Source organism: Rhinolophus hipposideros, assembly GCF_964194185.1.
Source record: "Rhinolophus hipposideros genome assembly, chromosome: 23".
Taxonomy (NCBI): domain Eukaryota; kingdom Metazoa; phylum Chordata; class Mammalia; order Chiroptera; family Rhinolophidae; genus Rhinolophus; species Rhinolophus hipposideros.
The window spans coordinates 36,554,819-36,567,942 of record NC_138069.1 but is presented as its reverse complement, the minus strand read 5'-3'; the positions used below and the strand labels follow the sequence as shown (position 1 = coordinate 36,567,942).

General features: G+C 51.6%; 1 protein-coding gene across 1 annotated transcript in view; it reads left to right on the top strand.

Moving 5' to 3' along the window:
* The window catches only part of SLIT3 (slit guidance ligand 3), a 561,455-nt gene that overhangs the window by 518,057 nt on the left and 30,274 nt on the right, over positions 1–13,124 (top strand). Inside the window, exons 26-27 of the mRNA XM_081035897.1 lie at positions 780–904; positions 11,370–11,467. Coding sequence (XP_080892023.1) covers positions 780–904; positions 11,370–11,467 — 223 coding nt within the window. The remainder of the gene's footprint in view (positions 1–779; positions 905–11,369; positions 11,468–13,124) is intronic.

The window sequence follows — 13,124 nt, the reverse complement described above, 5'->3', positions numbered from 1 at the left end:
TGTTCGCTCACCCCAAAACTGGCCACACACACACTGGGCTCAATCTCAACCTGGCCTCCAATCTGACGACTATTATTGTGGGTTCATTTAAAGTCCTGACATTAGATAGCATACGCGTATCCGGGGCTTATTGTCAAAGCTGGCCACAGCAAATCTCTGTCCCTCCCTCCAGCCCTGACAGCTGAAGAGAACAGGTGTAAATGTCATGGGTGCAAAATGTACCTGAGCACAGCTTGCCACCCATCATCAGCTCATCACTGTGTCCTCTAGGGCCATTTCTGATTTCCTCCTGTCAATTTCTTACTTCCTCCTGCAAGGAGGACTTCCTGTGGCCCACGTGCCATGTCCTCCTTTGCCTGTCTCAGACTGTCCCATGGGGAGGGGTGTTTGAGACGGAGGAATGGAAGGTCCAAATGGAGCCTGGGCCCAGAGCTTCCGGAACAAAAAAAGATACACAAGAGGTTTCTAATTACGGTGTATTGTTTACAGATTAGTACCAAAATCGGATCAGGCTAATTACAGTAATTGATTTGACTGCAGAAGTGCTTCTGAATGATGTCCCACTGTGATTTTTCTTCCTTACTGGACAATGGCTGAATTAATGGGACTCTAGCTGAACTGGATGTGCTGGCTGGGGAGGACCAGCTGCCCTTTATGCACAGAGATGGGGAGGCGTTGGCTGCTGGCTGGGGAAGGGAGCGGAGCAGAGGGGAAGGGAGGCATAGCAGTGAGCCCTCCTGGGGACCTGCCACTAAACACTCTGTGCTTTTGCTGTCCAGGGCCAGTGGACATCAACATTGTAGCCAAGTGCAATGCTTGCCTCTCCAGCCCATGCAAGAACAACGGGACGTGTAGCCAGGATCCTGTGGAGCTGTACCACTGCGCCTGCCCCTATGGCTACAAGGTAAGATGGGAGGCCCCGCCCCCACCCCTCCTGGCCCAAGGAGCGGGGCCCTGTGCCCTGCTGTCCCTCCCTTCTCCAGGGCAGTCTGAATAACTCCATTTCACAGGGTACCCCAGAATGGCATTTGCCAGTAACACTTCTGTGCTAGTGACGGGGGCGGCCCAGTTTCTCGTGAGCCTGCCAATCACAAAGGACCCCATCAAGTCTTGGCAGTGATGCTCTGAGATAAGGAGGAAATGTAATATTTGTATTTTCTTTGTTAAACATGGGGTAATTAAGACTCAGAGAGTCCAAGTGCTTCCAAATAGAGCATCCATTAAACCCTGTCTCCTGGCTTCCCTTCCAGGGGGATTTCTAGACCCTGCCCCCCCCTTCAACTCTGCCCTCAGGACAACCAGCCCTGAAAGTGCCTCTTTCAAGGTTGCAGCTTGAAAGAGACAGGGGATGGGGATTAAAAGGCCTATGTGCTGCCAAGCCAAGCACACTGTTGACAGGCTGTCAGCCAGGAAGGGTATGGAGACCCCAGCTCCCCATCTGTCCTCCGCAGAAATCCAGGCTAATGCCAGAGAAATCCTTTTTTCCTCTATCCTCACGCAGCACCATCCAGAACACGTTATCCCTACTAACATCTACAGAGTATGAACTATGTGCCAAGCAATCTGCTTGGCATTTTACTCACCTTTTATTTTTAAACACTCTCAGCAAACCTTTGAGGAAGGGACTCATTCATTCCCATTTTACAGATTGGGAAACTGGGCCTCAGATTGTTGCAAGGGCTTTACGCCATGTCCCAAAACTTGTAAGCAGTAGGGTTAGGATGGGGCCCAGGGCTGTGTGATCTCAGAGCCCCACCATTTCCCCTGGAGGTTTTCCTGGTTCGCTGAGCCCCTCAGTCTGCCTCCTGGTGTCCGCAAAGCTGTGACTGAGCCTCTTCCTCAGGACCCTCCAGCTTCCCAGGTTCCAGCCTCCCTGGGCACCCAACAAGTCCCCTGGTCCGTCTAATGCTCACGCCTGGCACAGGCTGAGTGGGAGGGAGCTGTAATCTCCAGGAGGATTTGTGTGTGTAGGGCCAAGCTCCAGAGACAGACTCACTGGGGAATACGGCGCCCTTGTGGCATTCTCAGCTGCAGCTGTGCCTCCAGCAGACGGTATCAGAGTGCCACCTACGGGCCTGAGACAACAGAGCCAAAGGATTCCCTTTGAAGCCCTCCAGGCAGCCATTCCTGCCCAGGTCCACCCCCAGGGCCTGATTCATGCCCCTACACACACACACACACACACACACACACACACACACACACACACGTGCACATGCACACGCACACTCACGGTTATAGAGAGAGAATAGACATTAAGCAGACATACTTAGGAGGCCTGGCTCCTCAAACTCCCTTGTATTAATTCAGTGGAGAAAATTCAGACTGTGGAATTACACAAAGGCTGGTGTGGATTTCAGCTCTGTCAGTTAATAGGTGTGTGACAATGGCCAGTGGCTTCACCTCAGCCTTCCCATCTGTAAACTAGGACCTACCTGCCTCACAGGTTTGCTGTGAGAATCAAATGTCTGGCATTCAGGAAGCACTCAGTAGATGGCACCTTGCTATGTTTACCTTCACCCTTGTTCTGGGCCCTACGACCAGGGTATAGGGTGGGGGGTTCTCAGTCTGTGACACTGTGAAGTGCCAAAGACTGTCGGTTGCTCCCCTAGAATGGTGACATCTCTTTACAATATTCCAATTCCATATATTTATAGTTTGTTTTTTTTCAATTGGGGAATATTGGGGAACAGTGTATTTCTCCAAGTCATTGTTCCTCAATCTAGTTGTGAAGGGCGCAGCTCAGCTCCAAGTCCAATCCCCGTTTTCAATCTTTAGTTGCAAGGGGCGCAGCCCACCATCCCATGTGGGGATTGAACCTGCAACCTTGTTGTTGAGAGCTTGCGCTCTTACCAAATGGGCCATCAAGCCGCCCTATAGTTACCTTGCTAAGCATCACTATGGGTTAGGCACTCAACTGAACCTTATACATGTACTCGCTCCTCTAATTTTTACATCATTTGAAAGATAAGGTAAAGCACTTCACATCTTGAATCTTACTTCCTTCTTTTTAAAATTGGCCTCAGTCTGAAAGCAGTGGGGTTGGGTTTGAAGACCCAGGTTTCTTTCATCTACACTTGACGACACCATGAAATTGGCCTGGCTATCAGTGTCCATGCAAAGAGTGCGTCCTCTGGGCTTCTACAGGATGATGTCACTTGTTTGGACTTAGCTCACAAGATTCTGAACATCTTGTAGATTTCAGATGAATTTGGACAGAATTTTTGATCTTTAGGAATCTGTTGGACCCAGGCAGGTCTGGGGTATATTTTGATGGTGATGGTGATAGTGATGGTGGTGATGGTGGTGATGGTGGTGATGATGTGATGGTGGTGATGGTGGTGATGTTGGTAATGGTGGTGATGGTGGTGATGACGTGATGGTGGTGATGACGTGATGGTGGTGATGACGTGATGGTGGTGATGACGTGATGGTGGTGATGACGTGATGGTGGTGATGGTGGTGATGACGTGATGGTGGTGATGGTGGTGATGATGTGATGGTGGTGATGGTGGTGATGATGTGATGGTGGTGATGACGTGATGGTGGTGATGACGTGATGGTGGTGATGACGTGATGGTGGTGATGACGTGATGGTGGTGATGATGTGATGGTGGTGATGACGTGATGGTGGTGATGTGGTGATGATGTGATGGTGGTGATGGTGGTGATGATGTGATGGTGGTGATGGTGGTGATGATGTGATGGTGGTGATGGTGGTGATGATGTGATGGTGGTGATGGTGGTGATGATGTGATGGTGGTGATGACGTGATGGTGGTGATGACGTGATGGTGGTGATGACGTGATGGTGGTGATGACGTGATGGTGGTGATGACGTGATGGTGGTGATGACGTGATGGTGGTGATGACGTGATGGTGGTGATGACGTGATGGTGGTGATGGTGGTGATGGTGGTGATGACGTGATGGTGGTGATGACGTGATGGTGGTGATGACGTGATGGTGGTGATGACGTGATGGTGGTGATGACGTGATGGTGGTGATGACGTGATGGTGGTGATGACGTGATGGTGGTGATGGTGGTGATGGTGGTGATGACGTGATGGTGGTGATGACGTGATGGTGGTGATGACGTGATGGTGGTGATGACGTGATGGTGGTGATGACGTGATGGTGGTGATGACGTGATGGTGGTGATGGTGGTGATGGTGGTGATGACGTGATGGTGGTTATGACGTGATGGTGGTGATGGTGGTGATGGTGGTGATGACGTGATGGTGGTGATGACGTGATGGTGGTGATGACGTGATGGTGGTGATGACGTGATGGTGGTGATGATGTGATGGTGGTGATGGTGGTGATGATGTGATGGTGGTGATGGTGGTGATGGTGGTGATGACGTGATGGTGGTGATGACGTGATGGTGGTGATGGTGGTGATGGTGATGATGACGTGATGGTGGTGATGACGTGATGGTGGTGATGACGTGATGGTGGTGATGACGTGATGGTGGTGATGACGTGATGGTGGTGATGATGTGATGGTGGTGATGGTGGTGATGATGTGATGGTGGTGATGGTGGTGATGACGTGATGGTGGTGATGACGTGATGGTGGTGATGACGTGATGGTGGTGATGACGTGATGGTGGTGATGACGTGATGGTGGTGATGGTGGTGATGGTGGTGATGGTGGTGATGGTGGTGATGGTGGTGATGACGTGATGGTGGTGATGGTGGTGATGGTGGTGATGGTGGTGATGGTGGTGATGACGTGATGGTGGTGATGACGTGATGGTGGTGATGACGTGATGGTGGTGATGACGTGATGGTGGTGATGACGTGATGGTGGTGATGACGTGATGGTGGTGATGACGTGATGGTGGTGATGGTGGTGATGGTGGTGATGACGTGATGGTGGTGATGGTGGTGATGGTGGTGATGACGTGATGGTGGTGATGACGTGATGGTGGTGATGACGTGATGGTGGTGATGGTGGTGATGGTGGTGATGACGTGATGGTGGTGATGACGTGATGGTGGTGATGGTGGTGATGGTGGTGATGACGTGATGGTGGTGATGACGTGATGGTGGTGATGACGTGATGGTGGTGATGACGTGATGGTGGTGATGACGTGATGGTGGTGATGATGTGATGGTGGTGATAGTGGTGATGACGTGATGGTGGTGATGGTGGTGATGGTGGTGATGACGTGATGGTGGTGATGACGTGATGGTGGTGATGGTGGTGATGACGTGATGGTGGTGATGACGTGATGGTGGTGATGACGTGATGGTGGTGATGGTGGTGATGGTGGTGATGGTGGTGATGACGTGATGGTGGTGATGACGTGATGGTGGTGATGACGTGATGGTGGTGATGACGTGATGGTGGTGATGACGTGATGGTGGTGATGACGTGATGGTGGTGATGACGTGATGGTGGTGATGACGTGATGGTGGTGATGACGTGATGGTGGTGATGACGTGATGGTGGTGATGACGTGATGGTGGTGATGGTGGTGATGGTGGTGATGGTGGTGATGACGTGATGGTGGTGATGACGTGATGGTGGTGATGGTGGTGATGGTGGTGATGACGGTGATGACGTGATGGTGGTGATGATGTGATGGTGGTGATGGTGGTGATGACGTGATGGTGGTGATGGTGGTGATGGTGGTGATGACGTGATGGTGGTGATGACGTGATGGTGGTGATGGTGGTGATGACGTGATGGTGGTGATGACGTGATGGTGGTGATGACGTGATGGTGGTGATGATGTGATGGTGGTGATGGTGGTGATGACGTGATGGTGGTGATGGTGGTGATGGTGGTGATGACGTGATGGTGGTGATGGTGGTGATGACGTGATGGTGGTGATGACGTGATGGTGGTGATGGTGGTGATGACGTGATGGTGGTGATGACGTGATGGTGGTGATGACGTGATGGTGGTGATGATGTGATGGTGGTGATGGTGGTGATGGTGGTGATGACGTGATGGTGGTGATGGTGGTGATGACGTGATGGTGGTGATGGTGGTGATGACGTGATGGTGGTGATGACGTGATGGTGGTGATGATGTGATGGTGGTGATGGTGGTGATGGTGGTGATGACGTGATGGTGGTGATGGTGGTGATGACGTGATGGTGGTGATGGTGGTGATGGTGGTGATGACGTGATGGTGGTGATGGTGGTGATGACGTGATGGTGGTGATGACGTGATGGTGGTGATGGTGGTGATGACGTGATGGTGGTGATGACGTGATGGTGGTGATGATGTGATGGTGGTGATGGTGGTGATGACGTGATGGTGGTGATGACGTGATGGTGGTGATGACGTGATGGTGGTGATGACGTGATGGTGGTGATGACGTGATGGTGGTGATGACGTGATGGTGGTGATGACGTGATGGTGGTGATCGTGGTGATGGTGGTGATGACGTGATGGTGGTGATGACGTGATGGTGGTGATGACGTGATGGTGGTGATGACGTGATGGTGGTGATGGTGGTGATGACGTGATGGTGGTGATGACGTGATGGTGGTGATGACGTGATGGTGGTGATGACGTGATGGTGGTGATGACGTGATGGTGGTGATGATGTGATGGTGGTGATGGTGGTGATGACGTGATGGTGGTGATGACGTGATGGTGGTGATGATGTGATGGTGGTGATGGTGGTGATGGTGGTGATGACGTGATGGTGGTGATGGTGGTGATGATGTGATGGTGGTGATGGTGGTGATGACGTGATGGTGGTGATGGTGGTGATGACGTGATGGTGGTGATGGTGGTGATGGTGGTGATGACGTGATGGTGGTGATGGTGGTGATGACGTGATGGTGATGATGGTAGTGATGACGTGATGGTGGTGATGGTGGTGATGGTGGTGATGGTGGTGATGACGTGATTGTGGTGATGGTGGTGATGACGTGATGGTGGTGATGGTGGTGATGACGGTGATGACGTGATGGTGGTGATGGTGGTGATGACGTGATGGTGGTGATGACGTGATGGTGGTGATGGTGGTGATGACGTGATGGTGGTGATGGTGGTGATGACGTGATGGTGGTGATGACGTGATGGTGGTGATGGTGGTGATGACGTGATGGTGGTGATGACGTGATGGTGGTGATGGTGGTGATGACGTGATGGTGGTGATGACGTGATGGTGGTGATGACGTGATGGTGGTGATGGTGGTGATGACGTGATGGTGGTGATGACGTGATGGTGGTGATGGTGGTGATGACGTGATGGTGGTGATGACGTGATGGTGGTGATGACGTGATGGTGGTGATGGTGGTGATGACGTGATGGTGGTGATGACGTGATGGTGGTGATGGTGGTGATGACGTGATGGTGGTGATGACGTGATGGTGGTGATGGTGGTGATGACGTGATGGTGGTGATGACGTGATGGTGGTGATGACGTGATGGTGGTGATGACGTGATGGTGGTGATGACGTGATGGTGGTGATGATGTGATGGTGGTGATGATGTGATGGTGGTGATGGTGGTGACTGATGCCTATGACAACAACAGTAATATTAGCAGCCAGCATTTATTGAGTGCCTCCTATGCACTGACAGCATATGAAATCAGATTCATGCATTGTCTTGTATACTTTTCATCAGGACCCTAGGAGGCAGGTCCTAAAATGATCCTCATTTTCCAATTGAGAAAACTGAGGATAGTAGGTGAGGGAGTTGGAATTCAAAGCTCAGAGCCAACTGATTCCAGAACCCACGCTCTTGACCAGCACATTCACTGCCTATTGGCAAGCACCATGATTACCAGGGCTGAGGGCGAGGGTCCCTGGCCATTTGGGACCTGTCTGAATCTCCAGAACAGGGAAAAGCAGGGAGTGGGTTGGAGAGAACACCAGTCCTATTCCTACCTGACAGCACGACCGTGAACAGCTCCTGCTCTGTTTCCTAGCTCAGGTTCCTCAACTGTAAAATGCAGCAGGTAGAACCGAAGGAGACCTCTGATTGTGGGTTGCATCACAGCCCCTGTCCTGTTTATTCCCCTGCCTCCCTTTCCTCTAGGGCTGGCACCCACCCAGATAGAACAATTGAGGTAGTAGTTGTGGGTGCGACAATGGTCACCACACACCCACAAAACCAAGCTCAAAGTTCAGGCATTTATCTAGCTATGTCCAGATATCTCAGTTTTCCCATCCAATAGCTGGGTGACTTTGGGAAGCCACAATAATACAAAAAAAGAAGAAGAAGAAGAAGAAGAAGATAGCAACCACTGTTTTCATGTTCACTTGAAGCTACTGTTAATCTACCCTAATGCCAGGCCTTTGTGAAGCCATTCATTATTGCTCTTAATCATCCTCCGAAACAAGTTGTATGCTCCTTTTCTGATAGATGAGGAGCCTGACGTTTAAAAAGTTCAAATACCTTACCCCGCCTCCCACACCTGGGGAGCACAGGTGCTGGCCTCAGAACCCAGCTCTCTCGCGGGAAAACCTGTACTCAGCCACTGCCCTGGTACCAACTCCCACTAAGCCTCAGTTTCCCTGCCTGTAATGGGAATACTCATCCCTGCAGAGCTCCTGTAAGGATTCAGAGGGGCCATGTATGTACTATGCCTGCCTCAATGCAGGCTTCAGCCAATAATTCACAAAGGGGAATGTTCTGCCACTGTTTTATAATTTGGGGAAATAAAAATACATATTTTGGCTGATTCTTTTTCAGCCATTTAGCTGCATGCACATATGTTCAGTGTCTTAAAACAGTGCTTCTCACACTTCACTGTGCACAAGAGTCACCTGGAGATCTTAACAAAACGCACCTTCTGGGTTCATTACATCTGAGATCAGGCCCAAGGTTGCGCATTTCCAACCAGCTCTCGGGGTCGCCCCTGCTGCTTGTCCAAGGGCCACACTTTGAGGAGCAAGGTCACAGAGCAGCCTTCCTGCCCCCATCTCAGGAAGAGCTTTCCAGTGGGAATGGCTGTTCCCAACGCCCTTTGAAGGCAGCCATGAGCCCAGCCATGTCCCTCGCATGCACATGCTCAAGGGGGAGGTAGGGGAGGAGGAGGACAACCTGGGAGCATCGCAAAGCTGGTGGATTTGAGCAAAATGATGCCGAAAAAAGTTAATTAGCCAAGCACTGACAATGGTGATTATTTCTCAATGATGTGTACGACAGAAATCCCCACCTCCAGGCCCAATGACCATATCATCAAGTGCTAGACTCTGTCTCCTGGATTTCTGAGCTTGGCATAAGGGTGTGCAGGAAACCCTAGGAACTCCTCTACCACCCGCACGCCAGGGGAGGATTCCACTTAGAGTCCTTGGTACTTGAAAGTTCCCAGAGCAGAGAGGCTGGCCCAGGCAGGGGCTAGGAAGGCCTACCTGACCTTCTCAAGTTCTCCTGTCCTGCCTTTCATGGCCCTGCCTTTCATTCAGCGTGCGCGCGCGCGCGCGCTCGAACTCACACACACACACACACACACACACACACACACACACACTTCTATTTAGCACCAGCCACAGACCTGGAAGTCTTTTCATCAACCATATTCAGCCCTGCCTCTGACTCACTCGTCATCGTCCTCCTCATCATCATTAGAATGGCTCTTATTTGTGGAGCTGCCATGACACGCCAGGTGCCTTATATGACGCATATGTCATTTCTAAGCACCCGTTAACTCCATAGGGTGGGTATTATTATGCCCATTTTGATGAAAACGAGGCCCAGAGGTAGTAATTTCCTCAAGGCCCATAGCAGCCAGACTGGAAGGTGCGCCCTAGCTGCCTAAGTCCAGACCCCATGCTCGCGAGGGGAAGAATTAGAGGCCCAGCAGAGGTTCCGGGGCTGGCTTTGAACCGGCTGTCTGGGCTCGGGGCTGCCTGTTCCACTTACTGCTGTGCGGTCTCGGACACATTACCTCACCTAATTCGTCAGCCTTCCCGGTCTGTAGAAACGGGGGTGATAACAATCGTACCAACCTCATATGGTTGTGGTGAACGTCCATATGCGTATTGTGAGTATAAAACACTTAACATGAGGCCTGGAATGGAAAATGTGCTAAAAAAAACCTGAGTGAGAAGGAGGATTGCCGTTTCCATTCCCACACGGACTTCCCCAAAGGGCTCCCATGCTGCTCTGCTTTAGGACCAACCCCACCTGTGTTCTCCTCCCTCCAATAAATCTCTGGCCCTTTACATGTGATGGGGCAGGAAGAGAAGCAGACCGCATGCTGTGCCTCCTGGCTGCTGGAGACGGGACCTGAGGCTTAGGCGATGGAGACAGTCGCAAGCAGGCCGTGCCCCAGAGCCCAGCACCCACTTGGCAGCAGCATGCCAGCCAGGAAGCCCAGTCCCGCTCCATCATCAGCACTGGAAGCAGCGAGGGGGAGGGGACTTTCTCAGGCAGATGATAAGCAGGTGGTGTGGCTATGGGAGGGCTCCCGTGATCACCCCTGCCTGGCATGGTGCCCACACCGAGCCCACAGCCCAGAAACAAATGCAGCAGACACCTCCCCAAGCACCGAGGTTCTCCAAGGCACTGTTTGCAAAGACTGTGGTGCAGCATGGTCCATGGGTCCCAGGAGAGAAGCTGGAGCCAGGGGGGCAAACGTGGGGCTGCTCCCTGGGGTGCGGAGGTTAATGCCCACAGCACTGCTTAGCCCCCCACCTCAGTGGGGGTGCCTGTGCCCTCTCTGTTCCTTCAGCTCTGCTTGCTCCTCCCCACCTACCACAGAGTTGGCTCCTTCCTGCTCAGAAGGAACCCCACCCCACCCAAAACTCTCTCTCACAGGGGTTCTCCAGCTAGCCTAACATTAGAATCACCTGCAAAACTTTAGCATAAATACCCACATGGGCCAACGTCCAGACCTATCAAAGATGAATCTCTGGGGAGCTGTCACTTCAGAGGGCAAGGGTGTTGGCCACAGCCTACTCAACTTGTGGATTATAGTTAGGTCTCAGTGAGGCTAATCATATCTATTAGCAGCTATAGAAAGCCTACTATGTGCTAAATGTGTTATGTAATGTTAAGCATTTCCTTATATGGAAGGTCTGGTTTAATTCTTATGACAACTCTGAGCTAGATTTCGAGAGGTAAAAAGGCTCATACAAGGTCAAAGTCAGCCGACTAGGGAGAGATAAAGATAGACTGGGAAGCCAGGTCTTCCTGTCCCAAAGCCCAAGCTCTGCCTGCGGTTTGGCATAGAGAGAAGGGTGTGAATTCCGGGACACAGTAGAACTGGAACCCGGACTCCTGAATTCTCCACATTCCTCCCTTTGGATTTCTGCGAGTCCTAGGGCCCCCTGTCACCTCCCCAGCTTCATCCCAGAGGATGCCTGGAACTCCCAGCAATTTCCTGGGTCGTGGCAGCCATGGAAAGCCTCCCTAACTAGGCGCTTCTCCTTCTTCTGCTCCTCAGGGCAAAGACTGCACCACGCCCATCAACACCTGCATCCAGAACCCCTGCCAGCACGGAGGCACCTGCCACCTAAGCGAGAGCCACAAGGATGGGTTCAGGTAACAGCTCACCCTTGGGCCTTCCCTCTCCCGGGGCTTCACGGGCAGGTGAAGAAGCACAGCCACTCCCTGAGGGCCTGCTGTGTGCCCAGATTGCGCCGAGCCCTTTCTGTGCATGATTTCCAAGCTCTTCCTGGAAGGGGCTACGATTATCCGCATTGCACAGATGAGGCGACCGAGGCAGCAGAGGGATGACTTCTTTGCCTGCGGCTGCACCATTAGTAAGCGTTGGCAGAGGGATTTCAGTGCAGGTAGTCTGTCTTCAGAGCCAAGAGGACTCCATTGGAGGCTGCAGTTGCAGACTAAATCCAAAAGAGGAGGGGATGATGGCTCAGAGACCCGCTCACCTGGCAACGCCACCACTCTTTTCTGGGTTGTAAAAAACAGATTACATGCTGTTTATGTGAGCTCATCATGTATGATCTCATTTAAATCCTCCCGGTGACCCTATCTAGTACAGGTAGGACTATCCCCATTTAACAGATGAGGAAACTGAGGCACAGAGATTGATTTCCTTCAGGATACATATCCTGAAACTCATTCCTGAATCTTACAGCCCACCTCTTTCCACCCTGCATTAAGAGCTCAGGAAGAAAAGGGTAGATGAATGGAATAAGAAGATGTGTACGTATACAATGGAATATGAGCAATAAAATGAAATCCTGCCATCTGGGATGACATGGATAGACCTAGAGAGTGTCCTGCTAAATGAAATAAGTCAGACAAATACCGTATAATTTCATTTACATGTGGAATTTTTAAGAATCAAAAATGAGCAAACAAAACAAAAACAGACTCATAGAAACAAAGAATAAAGTGATGGTTGCCAGAGGGGAAGCAGGAGAGGGATGGGTGGAAAGGCGAAGGGGGATATAGTCAGTGACATTGTGATAACTGCCCAGTGACAGACGGCTACTAGGCTTAGTGTGGGAATCACATCGTAAGAGATGTAAATGTCAAATCCCACATGAAAGGAATGTAGTGTGTGCCAACCACACTTTAAAAACAAAAAAGAAAGAAAAGAGAATAGAAGTCATTCACATTTTTCTCATCCCTGTCCTAGGCGTGGGCCTTCCAGACCCCTCTCAAACCTCGGGCCCCCTTCCTGCTTCTCACCCTCCCAGCTGCGCTTCAATGCCCAGTTTCCCCAGCCCAAGGCCTTGGCATCAGCAGACTGGTGGGAACTGGCTTGTTTGCCCACCCAGTGAGCCACTGGCTTAGGCCGTAAAGGAGTGGGTGTCTAATGCCAAGCTGTACGCAGCCATCTTGGAGCTCAGGTTGCAAACCATTAATTTTCAAAGGCACTCTGGCCGGGGGCTGCTGTGTGGTCTGTGAAAGAAATCGCGTCCCGGGCTCTGTTGTTCTCCCCAGGGCACCCAGCCTGCCCACATGTCCACCTGCCAAGCCAGGCCCAACAAACTGACTCTTGGAAAGTGAAATTCAAGGCAGAATTTGTTTTCCTGCCTGGGGTGGGCCCAACCACCCTCACCCTCTCACCGAGAGTGAGGAGAAACCACAGCGCCCCAGCCAGAAAACACACCTCCAGGGTGAAACCTGGCTCTGCCCACCCAGCGGAGGGATGGGGGTTGGCAACAGGGAGGAGTGTACCCCACGGGCCATGAGGTTTCTCCCCTCTCAGCTGTAGGTGCGGTGAGCA